General features: G+C 53.2%; 1 protein-coding gene across 10 annotated transcripts in view; it reads right to left on the reverse strand.

Annotated features, from left to right (window-relative positions):
- Positions 1–133: 133 nt before the first annotated feature.
- The window catches only part of IFT122 (intraflagellar transport 122), a 75,983-nt gene continuing 56,744 nt past the window's right edge, over positions 134–19,372 (reverse strand). For 4 of the 10 annotated variants that reach the window (XM_004442422.3, XM_004442421.3, XM_087431564.1 and 1 more), the window contains 12 exons: positions 18,713–18,879; positions 15,794–15,965; positions 14,231–14,333; positions 11,892–12,032; positions 10,656–10,750; positions 7,274–7,374; positions 5,177–5,342; positions 4,110–4,221; positions 3,361–3,486; positions 1,532–1,611; positions 1,052–1,216; positions 134–583 (listed from right to left, as the gene is read on the reverse strand). In XM_004442422.3, the coding sequence (XP_004442479.1) occupies positions 494–583; positions 1,052–1,216; positions 1,532–1,611; positions 3,361–3,486; positions 4,110–4,221; positions 5,177–5,342; positions 7,274–7,374; positions 10,656–10,750; positions 11,892–12,032; positions 14,231–14,333; positions 15,794–15,965; positions 18,713–18,879 (1,518 nt within the window). In that variant the 3' untranslated portion in view covers positions 134–493. Of the gene's footprint in view, positions 1,217–1,531; positions 1,612–3,360; positions 3,487–4,109; positions 4,222–5,176; positions 5,343–7,273; positions 7,375–10,655; positions 10,751–11,891; positions 12,033–14,230; positions 14,334–15,793; positions 15,966–18,712; positions 18,880–19,372 lie in introns of all 10 variants that reach the window. The other 6 variants (XM_087431566.1, XM_087431563.1, XM_087431562.1 and 3 more) reach the window with 3 other exon arrangements.

Raw genomic sequence — 19,372 nt, forward strand, 5'->3', positions numbered from 1 at the left:
ATTTAGATTAGATTACATTTTAAGAGCACGCAAATGTAATGTTCTTCTCGGATTAAATTAGAAACAGGTGCACTTTTGCATAAGGAAATTAAGTTGCAGACAATATGAAGATTTGCTAAAATGCAGACACTGATGAAAATAAGTAGCCCTTTTATTTGTAATTATTGAGGCAATCTGTTCGCAGAGTGTACATGTTAATGGTCTGACAGATCTGTGGACTCCAGCAGGCTGCCATGAACAACTCGGAGCTGTTCTGAAAGTAACAGATTTTTTTTTCTTAGAAAATATATGTACATTTTCTTCTCCATCTCCTGGTGTTATTTACAAGGCACAAAATGCCAAAAATAGGAATTCCGTGGTTACACAAGGCCCCCGCAAGAGAAACTTCATCTGGGCAGAAGACACATTCTGACAGTTGAACTCTCTCTTTTTTCAATAGCCTAGCTGACTGCCAGGCAGCCCCAGAGGGAGCGGGTGGTCCCGAGGGCGCTGATCACGGGCTGGGGTCGTCGATGCGCCTCCGGCAGTAGGGGCAACAGGTGTGCTGAAGCACCAGCTGCTCGTAGTCCTCCGAGTGGAACATCTGCGGAGAGATGGCCGCGGCCCTCGTCAGCCCCGAGCCTGGCAGGGACCACTGCCCTTCCAAGGGGAGGTGGCTTTGCAGTGACTCAGGGCTACAAACACCAGATCCAGGACACCTTTGTCTGAGGACTGGGAGGGAGAGGGAGAAGGGTCTGTGGTCTCTATTTTTCTAAATGAAGTCCAAAGTCCAAAACACTTGCCCGGCCCTCCTGGATGAAGGGCAGGTGCAGAGAGCACAGGGTCAGGGGCAAGTCCATCCAGACAGCACACGGAATGCAAGTGGGAGGAGGAGGGCCTAAGGACAGCCATGTCTCTTCTCCCAACTCGGAGCCTTGGCCTTGGCCATGGAGGAACCAACTGAGCTCCTTCCAGGTGCCTGGCCTCCCCAAGAGCACACTTGGGAAATGGAAAAGCAGCAGAGGGAAGACTCTGGGAGGCAGGCACGAGCTGCGGTCAGTGGGCACGGTACCTGGAAGCAGGAGGGGCACATGGTGATGGGGGCATCGGGCAGGAACGAGCGGAAGTACTGCCACTGCAGGGGCCGGGGCCAGCGCTTGATGAGGACGTCCCGACGGCTCAGGGAGCGCAGCACCGACCTGCTCACCACCAGAGGAACAAACTCCGAGCCGCCTTGCTGCAGGTCGGGTGAGCAGGAAGCAGGGGGCACCAGCGCCCGTACTCAGCCACAGTGGCACGTTTATGTGGGTCATGATCCCAGAATCTTTGGGGGTGGCCAGGGAGGCCCCCAGAGACTTCCCCTGCCAGGTCATGCAGCCCCTGCTGGCCATCTCTGGTGACAGGGAGCCCACCACCTCCTCTCCCCGAGTGGCCCTGACAGGGAACAAGTTCCTCCTCATGCCAAGAAGCGTGCACAGGAGAAGGGACCTGAGACCGCCCTCCCAACAGGCTTCTTGTGCCTCAGCAGCCCATTACTCAGAGGCGCCCTCACCTCCAAGCTCAGCTTTGCTGTGAATGGGTCATCCTCTCCCACGGAGTCCACAGTCTCGTCCAGACTCAGAGTCTGGGAATCTTGAGGGGTCTGGTCAAGGATGGAACCTGAGGCCCAGCAGGAAACAGGCCCCACCCTCCACCCAATGTGTTAAGACTCACAGGGGCTCTGTCCAGGGCCTTGGTGTGTCTCCTATGGTTCTGGGGAAGAGTGACAGGGTGTGTGAACAGCTTTCCAGATGTAGGAGTGGAGGGAATGCAGCCCAGGAAGGAGCCAGTCCCGGTCACACAGAGGGAGGGACCAGGCCCCAGTGCACAGGTGAGAAAGGAAGAGAGAAAGGGGCTCTGATGGGCCCTGACGCCCCACAGACCACGCCATGGCTCATGTAGGCCTGCCGTCCAGAAGCACCACATGAGCAGAGGCCTGTGGGCCTGCGGCGTGGGGGAATAGAAAGGGTGGGCCCAGCTGGAAATCAGTGCCAGCAAACCCGGCAATTCCCGGAGAAACACTCAGCAGTCACTGGTGGTCTGCGGGCACTTGAGATGGCCTTGCAGGTCTTATTTCATGGAGAAGGGGATGAGAGCTCCTGCAGATCCCGAGGCTGGCCAGACTAGGCTGAAGGACTCCAGAGAGGCACCCCCTCTGCCAGGCAGTGGTGGAGGAACTGATGTGAGGCCAGGGCAGGTGGGGCCTCCCAAAGAAGGCCCTCAGGGGAACGGAGGCTGTTGGTGCTGAGTCAGGTATGGGACATGGCCCCACACAGCAGTAACGACTCAGCCTGAGCACCTGATGTGTGTGGGCAGGGGGCTGGCGTGCGGACACAGTTTCTGTCTCCCTTCTTCAGCAAACAATTCCCTGGGTTTTCCTCTCTCCTCTGCTCCTCAAAATGTGGACCACAGACCAGTGGCGTTGGCATCTCCTGGAAGCTTACAGAAACACAGGCTCCCAGCCCACCCAACCTGTTGACCCAGCTGCTGCGTGCTAAGGCCACTGGGTGAGGGGTGTGCATGCTCACGTGTAGAAGCCTCCTCCTGTGCTCAGCCGGGACAGCTAACATGGTGCCAGCCACAGGGATAAGCTGAGGTGTGGCCCTTGGCCCAAGCTGTTCCAGCAAGGGTGTGCCCTGGGGTTTTGGCTGACAGGCTGGGAGGAGTGTCAGCCCTTTCTGAGGGGTTGCACGGCTGTGGATGCAGGGTTGGCACTGCTGGTGGGGAGGGGGCAGTGCTGCCTAAGAAGGAAGCCACTCAGAGGACAGCAGAGCCAAGAGGACAGGAGACAGCCTCCCGCCAGCGTCAAGTAAGCACGTGGATCCACTAAGCGTCCATCTACGGCTAGGCTTCTTTGCACTCTCTTGTTTGCTCAGTCTCTCTGAGTCATGGTTTCTGTCCCTTGTACATAAAGGTGACCTGACTAGAAGAGTTGGGGCCACCAATACAGACATCATATGCCATGTTGGCTGCTCATCAGCTCTGCGTGGCCAGAAGCATGGACAGTGCCTTTTAGGAGCCAGGCGTGGGTGGGAGGCCCTCCCTGGAATGAAGAACAGGTGAAGGCCAAGGCACTGTCTCCTCTTCTAAGTGCCACTTCGGGGCCTGTGGGCACACACTGTCTCCTCCTGCACCTCTGCACCCTGGCCACTGCTCTGCCCCTAGCACCTCTAGCCCCTGTCCCTGCTGCCAAGTGGGCCTCTCCAATCACTCAGCAGTGGCTTGCCATGCCCCTGCCCCGCCTGGCCAAGCCATCTTCCGAGGCCCTCCTGCCTCCTGCCTTGCGTCCAGGTCCCATGCTTGGCTGGCACACGCAGGGGTCCATCCCAGTGCCCAGGATACTGTTGCTTGTGATCTCTTGCCATTTGTTCTCACCCTTGTGGCTTGGTGCCTCCAGGTTGATGAGGGAGACGGCTTCTTCGTCAGTGATCCCCTCCTCCAGGTAGAACTCAACCAGGTGCAGCACCTCTAGAAGGCACAGGGCAGGGGAGGGGCTGGGTGTTGGTGGCCTCAGGGGAGGCTGGGATGCTCTCACCAGGCAGCATGAGAGGAGGTGAGATCACAGAGTTCCTTCCCCACCCAGCAGCAGGCTTCTCTGAAAGCAAGCAGATGCAGCGGGGCTGCCTCTCTTGCCTGCCGCATGTCTGGGGGAAGCAGGTGTGTGTGCATGTGTGCACGTGTGTGTGCACAAGTGAGAACTAGCGGCCTTTAGTCCTCCTGCATCCCCCTAATAGCTGGATGGGCTCCTCTCCAAGGAAGAGGAGAGGCCTCTGCCCAGCTCCGGGGAAGGAGCTTCTGACCCTTCGTCAACATGGAAGGAGCCCATCTCAGCCTCCCAGACTCAATGTCTGACCAGCGACCTCTATTCCTGGGGGATTTACGTTATGCAAAGCCCCACACCAGGTTCTCAGGAGTGGGTGCTTCAGATCTGGGCAGCACTGGGTCCTGTCTCTGGGAACCCTGAGTGACTCTGTGTGTGAGGCAGGGTGGGTGTCACATTGTCCTCAATTTACAAATGAGGACTCATGTGGCCAATAAGCAGTGGCATGAGCCCCACCATCCACTGCCCCATCAGCACATGTGGGACTCACCATAGGAGGAGGCGGAGAAGACGAAGGGCTGGCGGCAATTGATGCAAACGTTGCCCAGGTTGTTTAGCAGTGGGTTGCTGGCGGAGCAGCGGTAGCACAAGGGCACCAGCTCCTACAAAGACACAAGCACCACACTGCTGGAGGGCCAGACCTCACACACGTCCCCCGCCACATAGGTGGGCGGGGAGGGGCACGGGGCCCAGGATCCATGCTGTGATGAAGCAGGATAAGGACGTATAGAGACATTGGAGGCCCCGACTCTTGGGATCCACTGCCCCAGACACCTCCTTCACAGGCAGGGCTCAGCAGCACCATTCTCCTGGCAAGAATGACAATAACCACAGCTAACCTTTACCAGCCACTTACCATGCTCCAGGTCTTGTGTTAGGCTCATTACCTGCACTGGCTCATTTATCCCCACAGCCACCTGTGGGAAAGCTATTCTGCGTGTCCCTCTTTGATAGAGAGGGAAACAGAGGCTCAGAAAGATTGAGGCATAGCTAGGAAATGGTGGAGCTGAGGTGTGAATCCAGGTCTGTCTGATGCCAAGTCTCTACTCTGAGCTTGAAGGAGGGGATTGTGAAAGAGACAGTAGCTGGTTAGGTTGCAGGAAAGACGGCTGGGGTCCAGACCAGGCTGCAGATACGTGGGTGAATGGATTTGCTGGAGAGGATAACCTGGTTCCAGAAGGAGGGTGGGCTAGAGCAGGGGCTTCTCGGAGGAGGTGAAGGCAGAGCCACTGGGCATGGAGGCGTGAAGCAGTGTGGGCTAGGCCACAGCAGACACAGAGCCTCAGGAGGGCTAGGAAGCAAGGCAGGGCAGGGCTATGGGACTCAGGGGGGCCAGGGGCTGCTGCTGGAGTACAGCAGGCTGAGTGGAGGACAGAGGAGGTGGAGGGGGAAGAGCAGAAGGAATTGGCAGGCAGGGTTTGAGCAGGGGAGAGGAGCACAGAGCCCTGAGAGCATGGCAGCCATCTTTCAAACAGAACCCAGGCAGGGCAAGAAGGGGCCAGGAGACATCCGAGAGGAGAAGCAGCAGCCTCCTGCCCAAGGGGGCCACGCCCTCACCTCACTGTCATGGAAGGGCTTGGAGCGGATGGTCAGGCTGCCTAGCTCAATGGACTTCTGGAACCTGGCAGGGATCCACAGGCCCTGCAGCTGGTTGTAGGCATGCCGGGCTAGCTTGTAGGCGCCTAGTGCCCTGCTTTGCTTGGCTAGAGTGAAGAGCGTCTTCCTGCAGATGACAGGGTTAAGGACAACACAGGCCACACCGGGCCTAAGAGCTGGCACTACCTACCCTCGAGTGACCCCCGTTCTGGAATGCAGCTTGTGCTGGTGCCAGGAGGGCTCGGGCAGGAGCCTGGGGAGTGCTTTGCTCATTTGTGGGATGTAAGTGTATTTCTCAGATATCAAGGCCCAAGGATTTTTCCAGAGATAAAGACTGCAGTTTCCATTAATATTTTAACCTTGCTTAGGTTCTCTGGGCTTGCTGATGGCTCATCTTGTACCCTGACCCAGACAAAATGGCTCTCCTCACCTCCACTAGCCTGCCAGCCAGCCCCTAGGATGCCTGGCACCAAGGGCCCTCCTGCTTCAGCCCTGCCAGGTGGAGCCCAGTCCCAGACCGCCTGGGGAGCCACCCTCAGGTCTGGCTCAGAGGCCACCAGGTGCAGAGCACTGCTCTGCCTGTACTTCGCCAAGGGCCACAGCAATTTCTGAGCAGAAACTACCCTCCTCGGAGCTCCTCATGCTGAGGCTGACAAGCCTTTGTGCTCTACCTCAGGTCACCTCAATTGCGGGCTGTGCCCAGGCCCAGCCTGCCCTTCCCCACTTCTCTGCGGCAAGCTTGGCTCACTGTTAGAGTTCCAAGTCCCGTGCCTCCTCCCCGTGCTCTTTCCCCGAGGCTCCTGCTCCCCACACCCTCACTGTGGCACCTTCCTCTCCAGCACTTATATGGGGGTGAGTTTCCTTGTCTGTGTCTCCACTGCGACTCCTCAAAGTCAGGGTCTGTGTCAGGAGCCATTTCCAGGTCCCCAGTGGACAGCACAGGGTGAAGCTCAGAGTGGGGGTTCAAACTCTGCTGACTTGAACAGAACTTCCTGGAAAGGCTGGGTACAGGGGCTGAGGCCCCACACTGAAGCTGTGGCCACTCCTCTGCAGGGGTCTCAGTGAAGGCACCGCTTGATTTGGGGGAATTTGCCCTGAAATGTAACTGATGGACCTGGAACTCTTTGGAGAAGCCAATTCTCACTAATTAGCGTCTCCGAGCCCTCCCTCGGGGGGCTTCTTCCTTACGGAAAGAAGGCAGGGCTGGGCTGGGAAGGAGCTGAGAGAACAATGATTTAGAAGAGGACAGAAGATAATTATGACTTTTATGACTTTCAGTACTTTAAAGATTTTGGTCATTTCCTGGTAGATTCTGGAGGCACAGCCCCCACTGTGGCCCTCACTGGAGAGACCAACTCACAGGGAGGCCTTCAGGCCACTGCCTCCCCACTTGGCTCCCACCCAGGGTGGGCTTCAGCTCCTCCCGCACACCATGCTCACTTCGCCCTTCCAGGCGCTGGGTGCTCCTCTGAAACATCTACTCTACCGTCTTCCCTGGTTACCTCAGCCTACGACAGATGTCACCTCCTCCGCTCAGTCTTCCTTGACCATGGCCCCACCCTTGGTTGCATTCCATTCTTGGACACAGCACACATCCCACTGAACCAGGCCCTGACCCTTGTCATCTCCCTCACTGGACAGCAGCTTTATAGCCTGCCTGCCGGGAGCACAGCAGGTGCTCCATCCACCTGGGCTGAACACTCCGCCGCCCCACCAGGGCAGGGCCCAAGATTCTAAGCCCAAAGGGCTGATGCTTCCTACATTTTAGTCACACTCTCATTTGTGGGCTCCGGAGGGCTTAGACAGTGTGTTGCCCAGAAACCCATTGCTGGGCCCAGCCCAGAGAGCCCTGAAAACTAATCTTCTCTTGGCACTGGCCCCTCCTCCCTGGCTGAGCCTCTTCTACAGCAAAACAGCAGCAGCAGGGCAAGCTCTCCCTCTTCCCTGAGGGCTGCTGGAAAGAGGGAAGGCTCTGCCAATAAAGTGCTCTGGAAAGAACTTCTCAGGGCCATTAGACGAGAGGGGTGTGACAGAGGGTGGGGGTGAGAGAAAGGATACACTTTAGAGATGCCCAAGGGGGTGTCCTTGGTTAGGCTGTGCAGCAGGAACCTGGAGATGTTGAAGAGGGTTTCAGGACGACAGAAACTGAACGGCTCCTCCTGCAGCGAGAAAAGCAAACAGGACTGAATTCTTCAACTGAGCTGCTGCTGGGCCAGGCCAAAGGCGGACACCAATAATTCTGAGTAACTTCAATTAAAGAGTGGATGTGCTTAATGAGCATCTACTGTGTGCTGGGCACTTTAGTCACTGTGGTCTTTAACACAAGCCTGTGCAGATGCATTTTCATCCTCACTGTACTGAGGCAAAAACCGAGGCCCAGAGAGATGATTTGCCCAAGTCACTCTGCACAAAGGAGCAGAGCCGGGATTCAAACCTAACTCTGATTCCAAAGCCCAAGAATGTCTTTTTCTCAAGCTGCACTGCCTCTGGGGTTGATAATGATTCCATTTTCCTGAATTCAAGTTGTCTCCAATTAGCTCTAAAAGAGAAGACCTTTTATGCAATTTAGGACATGACCACGACATAAGCATGTCTTTAAGCAGAGGCAGTCAACTCTTCATAGCATGAAATCACACGCCTTTTCTCGCTCTCCAATAGCACCCTGACAGTTTGACGCCCACCAAACGTGCACACGAGAGCTCCTCAACTGCCCCTCCGTGTCCCCAGCCCCTGCACAGGCCCTAACAGACGGGGCACTCAACGCACATTAGGAGAATGAAGAGGTCTTCTGTACCTAGAGGCTGCCAGAAGCTCAGCACAGTGGACTACAGGGAATCATCTATCAGGTGGAGATGCATAGAAGCTTAAGGCTACCCTGTTTTGAAGGAATCTAGCACATGGCGTGCAAACTGAGTCTGCTTTAGACGACAACGATGAAAGCAGGCCAGCTCCCCCTCTCCCTCCCCCTGGAGCACTTAAATGGTGATAAACTGACATTTCCTGAAGGGTCTTCTAGGCCATACTCATCACTGAGCCACCAGGACTTAGGCCCTAATTGGTCTAAATTTGCGAGGACTCACTTTATACTACTTTTTTGGTTCAGAGCCCAGCATTCTCTTCAGTTCTCACTTAAACGTCTATAGCCTCTGTTGCTTCCAAGAACCCAAGAAAACCTGAGACTACATCCTTTTTTGGGTGAGAACCAGGGAGAAGCCTGCTTCTAGTTATATTGCACTAGGTGTGGAAGCTAAGAAAGGGCCCAGAAAGAACAGAGTAGGGAGGTTCTTCAGGATTAGCACCTCTCATCTGGGAAAGAAGCCATTATCTCAGGAAAGGTCTGATGCTTCCCTTTCCAGTCTGCTCTGAAGCAGAGCTGCTCTGCTGGGCCCTAATGCCAAACCCTAAAATACCACCCACTGCCAGGCCTTTGCACATGCTGTGACCTCTGCCAGGAATGCCCTTCCTCTTCCTCCTCTTCATTTGCTCCATTCTTACTCATCTCCCTTCTCCTGGCTTAGGGGTCACCTCCTCCAGGAAGCCTTCTTAGTCCTCTAAGCTTTTCCCTTGAGGGAACTGTATTGCAACTACTTGTTACTAGACTATGAGCTTCTCAGGTGCAGGGACAATGTCTTGTTCACACTGTGTCCCAAGGCTTCAGCACAAGGCCCGTCACACAGTAGGCATTTGTTGAATGAAAGAATGGCCCGATGAAGAAGCCTCAGCTGGGAGGAACAGCCAGGGACCCCAGCTGGTGTGCAGCTGCCATGAGCTCACAGCTACATGTAGGTCCTGGAGCAGAGCTCAGTGGTTACAGAGAGGAGAATCCCAACCCCATGCCCCCAGGTGTAGAGAAGGATGAAGAGAGAGGGGAGAAAGAACTGGGTTCCCAAGTGGTTCAGGCAAACAAAGACTGAGCGGGGGTCCTGACTTTTGGGCCTAAGTTGAGTCTGGGGTCTTTTTTTGGAGTGGCTTTGTTCCAGGTGAGCACCTGAGCTGAGGGGCCCTAGAAAGACTGTAAGGAAAGATGAGGTCCCCGGAGACCACTGCCCTGGGTTGTGGGGCACAGACGAGATTCAGGACTGATGGCTGGGCCAGGCAGAGGCTACGAGAGGAGTCTTTCTTGCCAGACTTTCCCCAGAGGCAAAGAATGTGCTGAGAGTTCAGCACAAACGAGGGGGAAAGAGGTGCCCAGGGTGGAAAGCAGGGTCTGGTCAGAGAACCGCGAAATGCTCAGCTCAGTGGAGCAGGCCGGAAAGCTGACTGGAAGCCTCGGCCCAGGGCAGTAGGAATAGCTGACACTCATCTAGGGCCACTCTGTGCCAGGCACTCTTCCCCGTGCCCTTCCAACATTAACTCATTTAATCCTCACAATCCCATCGCGTGGGTACTGTCATCGAGAGGGAAGGTGAAGCACAGAGGAAAGCAGATGACTTGCCCAAGGTCAAACAGTGGAGTCGGGGTGTGAGGCCCGTGGTCTGCCTTCTCTAAGTTGGAGGGGAGCAGGAAGCAGAGGCTGAGAGCACAGGCTCTGGAGCCAGCCTGTCTGGGTTCCCGTCCTGGCTCTCCTACTTACTAGCTGTGAGATCTCTCTGTCCGGCACCTCAGTCTCCTCATCTGTAAAATGGGGAGGATAATACTTATCTCACAGTGTGGTTGAAAAGATCAAATGAGTTGATGCAATAAAGCCCTCACTGCATTGCCTGGTATGTAGTAAGTGCTCAGAAAAGGTTGGTTATTGATATTATCCTCCCAGCTCATCAGCATAGGATAAGCTCACACAGTAGGAGCTTAATCAATGTTTGTTGAGTGATTGAGGATACACAAAATGAGGAAGCTGATGATGACCTGTTATCTGTTCCCCATTGTCAGGAGGTAGATTTAAAATGGCTTAATCAAAAGAATCAGGGAGTGACTAAAAAGAACTACTTGGGTCTCTGGAGATCAAGCCACCTCTCTTGTCGTATAGAGAAGGAAACTGAGGGCCAGAGAGAGGAAGTAAGGTGCTCAAGGTCACACAGCAAGTCAGTGGCAGGGCCAGGGAGGGACCTCAGGCCTTTGGTTAGGGCTGGACCTGCACCCACCTGGAAGAGCGGGCCCCATGGAACGTCCACCCCTGATCGTTTTAGAGACAGCCCTTTGTCTGGCTAACCCAGAGTTTGCCTGTCATCTAAACCTGAAGCAAGCAACTAGAAAGTCCCACTGTAGCTCTGGCTTGCTAACTCAGAAGCACACAGCTTGCTACATGGCAAACAAGTAGCCAATCAAGGAAAAGCAAAGTTCCAAACTTTGTCTCCCAGGGGGAGACCAGGATTTCTCAGCAGGTCATCTTGCCAAGTGGGTTTACTTTCCATCCAGAGATCTGCTGCTCTTTAAGATGTGCCCAGTGCCCCTAGCTCAGTAGGCGGGGCCCCACCAGGCACCCATCTCCCGGCCACCTTACCGTGTACCGGTGAATGGCGTGGTAGCCGTGGTACAGCTCAGCCAAGTGCTGGAAGTGGTGGAACTTGCCAAGCATCACGTCCTTCTGGGCAGGATCTGAGGTGTGCAGCGGGAGGGGAGTAGGGAAGGAGGGAGGAGATGTGTCAAGCCGTGTCTAGAAGGAAGGGCTAGGCAATGGCACTGTTGCCAGTGTCAGTTCTCCTCTGACACGGGGCCTACACTAGGGAGAGTCGCAAAGAGGTGCAGTGATGGGAAAGGCGCTCTGTTTAGGAGCTGGGGCCATCCTAAGACAGGTAAAGTCTCAGCTGGGCAGACACATGGCCAGGAAAAGCCTGGGGACATTTCTCGCAGGTTCTTCCAGATCCTACACTACACCCGACCAGGTCATTCCACTGGAGGAGCTCCAGCCGTGGCAAGAAGAGACATACCAGAGGAGCCCGGCAGGGAGGGTGGGCAGATATCAACTTCATTTATGCTCACCTCAAACCTCTTCCCTTTCTGCCTTTTCTTATCAAAAGCACGGACCACTGGCCAGAACAGAAAAATGCCACCTCAGACCTGGGCTTGACAGTTTTCAAACTATAACCATGGCTTCTGTGAGGCTCATAGCAGCCTTATGAAGGAAGCAAGGCAAGATTTCCCGCATACTACAGTCAGGGATGTAGAGGTTAGGAAGGAATTGTGACTTGTTACAAGTCACCTGGCTGCCTCCAATTCCAGTGTTTTTCCCACTTCTGCATGCTGGCCTTGGTCCAGTGAAGAACATCTCCCTGTTCCCTCCACTTCCAGAACTCCCTCAGTGCATTATGGGAAGTCTTGTGAAAGAAAGCAACATTGAAACTATTTTCTTGCCTAGGATGAGTGAGAATCTGGAGTGTGTTATTGTAAAGTGATCTCTTTTTCATCTTTTCCTTTAATTAAATTTTTTTAAACCAGTGCTCACCCCAGTCCAGTTATGGGCTCCCAGGTAGCAGGGGAGAGATATGTTCTGAATTAGCACCACAGGACAGGACCTCCCAACCGTAACCCCAGGACAGCCCTCATACCATCTTTAAGCTTATGGGCAAAGTGGAAAAAGATGACACACCAGATTATGCTGCTGCAAGACAGGGTTACGGACAATACACCCAATAAACAAGCCCAGGGCTTTAATTAAAACGTCCCAGCTCTTCCAATGTTTATCTTGGTGCCAGAGTGGGGCTGGGGAAAACAAGCGGCCTGGCTGATGTTTACTTACCTTGAGCTATATTGAGGCACAGCATGGACAGCATCCAGTAATAATAGGCAGCGTCATTAAATCTGTTCTCCACCACAGCATTGTGTGAGAGCTGCTCCAGCACCCTGACCGCTTCCCCCTGCCGCCCGGCCTTGTGGAATGCTGGAGGGGCACAAAAGCACATGCAATTCAGAGAGTGGGATGGAATTCTGCGGGGCTGGCAAGGGGCTGCTATAGAAGTAGGACACTCGTCCGAGCATCTGCAGCACTTCGTTGCTGGGATGCGCCTCTCAGACCGAAGGCTATAAATAACTGAGGCTACATCCTGAAAAACAGTACAGTGAGACATACTCACTTCTGGCTGGGAAAAGGCAACGGGCTTTGGAAAGGCACGGCAGAAGGAAAAACTTGAGGGGTCAAATTGCAAGGCAAAGTCTGAGGATGGAACTGCTGCTCGTCACCAGTGAGGTTCTGCCCCTGCCCCATTCCAGGGCAAAGCTTTGTGACTCCCAAGGTGACACTAACAGGACCTGACACTTTAACGGGCTGGGTAGTTTACAAAGCACTTTTGCTGCTGATCACCTCCCTGGATCATCACAACAGGCTTATGAACACTTTTCTTTTTTTTTTCGTGAGGAAGATCAGCCCTGAGCTAACATCTGATGCCAATCCTCCTCTTTTTTGCTGAGGAAGATTGGCCCTGAGCTAACATCTGTGTCCTCTTCCTCTACTTTATATGGGACGCTGCCACAGCATAGCTTGACATGTGGTGCGTTGGTGCGCGCCCGGGATCTGAACCTCTGAACCCCGGGCTGCCAAAGCAGACTGCATGCACTTAACCACTGCGCCTCCAGGCCAGCCCCTTATGAAGACTTTTTTTAATGGGCTCTGCAAGGTAGAGGTAAAGTGGCATACTCTAGGTCACAGAACTGAGCCCAACTCAAGTTCTCAGTTGGTCTTCAACTAAGTGCTTTTTGATGATAACTTTGAAAAATTTGGCTCAGTTCTAGCAACCAAACATTTGTGAAAACAAGCAAAAAATCTCTCCATCGTTCTACACTCATTTAACAGAAATTTCCTGAGTCCCCACTATATGGCCAGACTCTCGGGATGTTGGACACTGCCAGGGAAGCACCTCTAGCTGTGACGCTTGCCCACGTGTGGGAACTCAGATGATCCAAATTCTCTGCTTTAGTGAAGGAAAAGGTCTGGCCTTTGTTCCATTCTCATCTTCAATCTCTTGTCTGAGCACCAAGTTACTATGGCGATGGATTCTTGGAAGGGCAGATACAGACAGATGGGTAGGTTGATGTGTTTTGCCCAAACATGCACATACTTCAGCAACTGGGTGCTCTGGAAATGCTGAAGCAGTAGAGAACGCGCCATCCTTCAGAGGGGGCTTTTAGCTGAGGAGCTCCAACAGGGAGACATTTGTTCCGGGATGTGTCCAGAGGTGGCAACTGTTACCACCTCCCTACATAGAAATGTAAATGAGATGCTATGGAATACGACACACCCAACTTCAATTAGAAGATTCCTAAAGAGGCAGCAAAACCCTCAGATGCATCAGGTTCCGGGTCAGACAGATTCTGGTCCAATTCTGGCTCTGCCACCCTCTGGCTTTGTGACTTTGCAGGGCACGTTAGACTCTGCGTCTCTGCAGGGCTGCTGGTAAGACTCCAAGGTTATGTAGTTAAGTGCCCAGCCAGTGCCTGATACAGAGAAGGCAGTCACATTTTCAAATTATTATTATTACCAGTTAAAGCTCCACACTTCCTTTCACTCCTATTTCAGATACTGCCATACCTGGTATGCAGCCCATTTTACCAATGGAAATGCCGAGAAGCAGAGGACACCCCATTTATCTGAGCCAGGAACAGAACCCAAGTTTCTATTTGTGGTAGAGGAGAGTGGCAAGTGAGACGGTGCCAGACACCGTGGGAGTCCTCTCACTGTGTCCTCGCCCCACCCTAGCTCAAACTCCCTCTCTGCCACCTCCTTGCTGTGGGACTTCAGGCAAACCCCTTTCTTTACCTCTTCCCACCTCAGTTTTCTCACCTACAAAACAGTACCTACATCATGGGGCTGTTGTGAGGATTAAATGGGAAGATACATTTGAGGGCACAGTGCTTTGCTCAGAGAGGAGACATGACCTGCCTAAGGTACTGAGGCAAGCTAGTAAGTGAGGGACCCAGGTGTGTCGAACTCCAAAGCCCATTTCTTTCACTGCTCCTCAGTCTTTCACCAATGAACACATCACATCCCCAGGATAAAGTCATCAATCTTGGGGCCTACTACAGGAGGGGCTTGGCAGTGCCTTCTCCTGCCCCTTCTGCAAGGTGCCAATCTGTGTGGCCTACCTTTCTGGGCTTCCTCAAAACGGTCGTTCTCTGCTAGCCACTGAGCATAGGGCACATAGATGTCATCCTTAAACTCAGGATGCTTCTCCCCCAAAGCAAAGGCCTGGAGGAAAGAGCAAATGCATTCTTAATAAAGCAGCCCCCACAGCCCCCATGAAAACACGGCACTTGGCTGAATCCATTAGAGATGTCATATTTTGCCAGCCTGATGACTCAGAGGGGGAGAGTGCCTCCCCCCACCAACAACCCCAGAAACGCAAAAACAAATCAGCTCTTTGAAAACAAAAGGCAATTAACAGCAATATGCAAGCGACCGGATTCAGGAACAACACAGTCTGTTTCTGGACCGCAGAAGCGGCACAGAATCGGAAACATTTTATTTTGAGGGTTTGCGTGGGCTCCTATAGCGCTGTAAACAGATTTCTTTTAATTGCAGGTGACACCTAAGGAAACAGAATTGACATTATCATCATCACTACTTATTAGCTGTCAAAGATGACTGTGGACTAGGTGCTGTAGGGGACGCAGTGACTGCTTTATCTAGGTTCCAGAACCACCTGTAAGGCCAAGAGAACCAGGAATGAGTCATGGGCGACAGATGTGGCAAGAGGAAGAAAGTTTGCCTGATGCACAGCCAGGACTAAGAGGTTCTAAGATTCTCTAATTTATGCTGCTTGAGAAATCTCCTGATAAATTTATTTTGAGAAGCCATTATTGCCTCTGTCCCTGGTCCCACCTTTTCTCATCAGTGACCTTGTCACCTCACCAAATGGAGCCACTCAGAGGGCAGACAAGAGTCAGACAGCTCTTACCCAGAAAAGGCCCTGCTCTGGCTCTGTAAATTAGACCATGGTGGGCGGATGGGGTGGGATGAGGACCATGGGTGCAGCCTCTAATACTCTCAGGGATGAATTTCAATTCAGGGCACAGGCAGACAGTGAGCTGGAGGGTGGGTGTCAAGCCACAGAGGGCGCAGCCCATTGGCTGCTTCTGCCAGCCTCACAGCCTCACCTCAGCCATCTCTCCTGTTGGCCCGGCTAATTCTTCTCACCTGCCCCTCACGCCAGAGGAGTCCAGGTCAGTGGAGGGGCAGACAAGAAGGAGGAAGAGGAAGTGGCCCTGAAATGGCTCTGGCAGCCTGCACCTGGAAAGGTATTTTCTGCCAAAATGCCACCCAGCAGGTTTTAAATGTCATAGAGGTGTGTCTCCATGTCAGAGATGCGTCAGCCTGGGGTGCTGCTCAGAGGCAGCTCAGACCAACAGCAGGCACTGGGGGCTGTCATGTTAACTCTCACATCCCTGGTGTCTATCACAGCTGGCACAGAGCCAGCAGTCCATAAAGATTTTCTGAATGAAGGAATGAATGGAAAAACATGGAAAGCTAACACCAAAAGGCCCTCCAAGATACTCTGGCTCAGAATTCAAGGGTAAGTCTCCTGACTGTCAGGCCAGTGTTCATTGTCACAATGAGGGCAGCTGCTCTCTACCTAAACCCCAAAAAGCCCCCTGTGGCCCAGAGCTCAGGTGGGGCCACCTAACCCACGAGGTGTGCTCTACCCTCACCTCATCCCAGTGCTGGGTCTCCACATGCAGCTGAACCAAGGACTTCAGGTCACCAATCTTCAGGTAGGTCTCAGCAGCATAGCCAGGGTTATCCAGCTTCTTGAAGTAGTGAGCGCACATCAGCAGGGGCTCCCGCTCGGCCTTGTCTAGCTTACGGGCAATGTCGATCAACCTGGAGAGGTGAGAGCACAGGGAGGAAGAGATGGGCTCCTGCGAGAGGAGCCTGATGGAAGGAAGTGGCATGGGCTTTCGGGTCTTCTTGAGGACAGGCTCTGTGTCGATTCACGCTGATGTCCCCAATGCTCAGTACAGAGTCATGGCCCCTGGTACTCGATGGGTGGTTATTAAATGAGCGAATACATACTCTGAAACATTGCCCAGTGACCGGGAGAGGTTGCCTGCTAAAGGACACTGTCTCCCCCACCTCATGTGCCTTTCACAGGAGTTATTAATCTATCCAGCAGGATCTGGGTATAGAAACGACCGTCTACTGGTACCGACTGGGGCCAAGCACAGCCCCGTGAGCTTTCACATGTGTGATCTCACTGAGTCTTCACTACCCTGAGCGCTGGTACTATTATTCCCATTTTACAGAAGAGAAGATGAAAAGTAGGGTGGAAGGTATAGCAATCTGCCTAACACTCTGCAGCCAGGGGTGGCAGAGTGTTCTTTCCACCACTGTTTCAGGAATTCTCATAGGAAAGGAGAGGCAGAGGCATAAGAATTCTTCAGTGACAGGACCTCCAGAGGAAGAGGCATGGGGTCTGCTCTGAGCACTGGAAGAAAGGCCTGCGGGAAATTGTGACTGTGCCTCTTCTCCTGGCCAAGGCACTGACCACGGGTGAAGGGCCACGGGACCACTGGCTCACCTCTTCTTCCCAGTGGCGACGGGCCCTCCCACTGCTAGTGGGGACATGGTGGCTGGATGGAAAGTGCCTGTTCACTCTGGTCAGGCTGGCATAAGGAGTAAAACCATCTCTCAGGGGAAAGGGGTTCTACCCAGCTTGCTCTTTGTGAGAAAGGAAAGGGAGGCAGCTGTAACAGATCCCTGTCTCAGAGACAGGCAAGCTCAGGGAGGCCTGTCAATCTGTACTTAGAATAATAGTGGTATCTAAAAATAACACCTCTCAGCAGAGAAAGGACATATTTTTAGGGAAAGGTGGCACAGGCAACCCCTTAGAGCCCCCCCACCCCCACCCATCAAACCGAATGTCCCTGGAGGAGAGGTACCTTTTATAGCCAGACCTGGAAAGGGGACAGAACATGCTTAATGTCTCTGTACTGAATTAGTTAAGTATCCCCAGGGTAACCTGATACATATCAGTTTCAAATGAAAGTGACATGAAAAACTAGAGAGGAGAGCGGGGCCCTAAATCTGCCTGGCTCTCTCCTGTACCACCCCTTTTGTGAAAAGAATAATTTTGGGGGCAAAATCTGTGCCTCTATCTTCGAGAAACTTTATTCTTGGATGAGAGAAAGATGGAGTGGTAGGTCACACGCCAAAGGTCCCTTTGTGAGGGGTACACACACCAACTACACGGTGGGGTTCACAGGGGTTAATCATTAACCAGCCCCTCTCCAGGTCCTGCCTGGGCCACCACCACCTGGGGACCAGTGTGGCTTCCAGAACAGCCTTTAGGGTTCAAACTGAGCCAACCTCAGTACCTGCTCCCTCATCTGTTCTCCTTTGCCAGCTATGGCAGCGTGTGTGTGTGTGTACACATGTGCGCGTGTGCACACACACACACGTGCGTGTGAGTGTGAAGCCACTTTCCCTGACTGTGGGAAGAGAAAGCCCTCCCGATGGAGGTCTGTTGCTCTAAGAGTCCCAAGACTGAATCCATCCTCTCTCTGGGCAGCCTCACCCCAAGCCTGCTCCTCTTCTGTTCTCTACCTTGGTGAGTGGCATTACCAACCACCAGGCCCAGAGCTCAGAGTCAGCCTTCAACCCCCTCGCCCAGCCCCGCCCCAATACCCCCATCCAGTTGGGTCCTGTCAGTTCTAGCTACTGCATATCTTTCATTCCCTCAGCCACCACATTCCTGCCTTGTCGACGATACTGGCCAGTTATCTGGTCTCCCTACCTCTAGTTTTACCTCCACCTATACCCACTGCCGGAGTGGGCTTCTGACAGTACAGCCCTGACTAGGGGTCCTCATTACCTACTGACAAATCTAAATGCCTCAGTTTGACACCTGAGGCCCTCCTGGTGCAGCCAGCCATCCTTCACCTTCCCACTCCTATACCTTTTATTCCAAACACAGCCAACTCATTCTGTTTGTGCTGTTCTTCTGGCCTGCACGTCCCTCCCCTTTCTGCCCTCTCTACCTCTTGAAATTTGTCAAGGCCCTTCATGCGAAGACTACCTCCTAGAAGAAGACATCCATAGTTCCTCCCATGAGAATTCATGTCTCCTCCTTTGATGTGCTTAGAACTTTTCTTGTTCTTTTTCAGCTCCTACCATGATACATGCTATGGGCGTTGAAGTCAGCCAGATCAGCATGCAGCTCAGCTCCATGACTTCCCAGGTTTTTGGCCTTGGCCAATCAGTTGGTCCTTGAGCCTTGGTTTCCCTCATTTGGAAGATGGGCATGGAAACACCAATGCTTAGGGTGTGGGGGGAGAATCAAATGCCTGCAAGGCATCGCAGTGCCTGGCTCACAGGGAGGGCTCAGGGATGGCAGCTCCAACGGCGGGTATCTTGCCCTTCTCACTCTTGGCCACCATTCCCTCAGGCACTCACTAAGTTCTTCAAAGGCTGCCTCACTCAATCTCCATGTCACCCAAAAAGCTAGTCACTATCACATTTGGATTAGATATTTACAGAAACACTATTTTTTCCCTTGTCAGTCAAAACTAAGAGCTGACATGACATGACATGCTGCCAAATGTGTCCCGGGGCAGGGATTAAAAACCTACATGTCAACCCAGCCATGGTCGCCGCTGATCTCTATGGCCTTGACGTGCTCTCCTGCTGAGATGTACATCTCCACAGCGGCTTTGGGCTCATTGATACTTCTAGCCCAGTCAGCCTGTTTGGTGATTAGTATCTTTGTTTCTTTGGGGTCTCCAGATCCAAGGAAATCCTGAGGAAGCACAACAAACAAAAACACTCTGGATTAGAACTTCCTGCTGCCAGCATTACGTCAGGCTGCCGAAAGCTGGAGCAAGGAAGCGCTCCGTTTGGCTGAAGCTGGCGATCAGGATGCAGGCGTGAGCCCATCCCTCTGTGGCTGACTGGGGGGCAGTCCCAGGTGTCAGCCCCTGCCTCACAGGGGCTCCTGGGGGGTATGGGGACAGTGTCAAGGACTATGGTCCTCAACGTTTCCTGCCCTTCCCACTAATGCACATTTGTTCTTCAGCTAAACAACACTTTCCAGACTTTTTGGAGCACTGTACATAAACCCTACAGTGTGGAGGCTCTATGATCAGGTTACTTTGTCTCTCTCATACAGAGTTTGATGTCTGTGTGACCATTCCTATATAGTGACTCTATAACCTCGTTGCACAATTTTGAATATTCAGACCTACAATCTTTATTCAGTAATAGGGATGACACCGCATGCCTCAAAGTGAGGC

This window comes from Ceratotherium simum, chromosome 5, assembly GCF_057802395.1.
Source record: "Ceratotherium simum simum isolate JZ-2026a chromosome 5, ASM5780239v1, whole genome shotgun sequence".
NCBI lineage: Eukaryota > Metazoa > Chordata > Mammalia > Perissodactyla > Rhinocerotidae > Ceratotherium > Ceratotherium simum.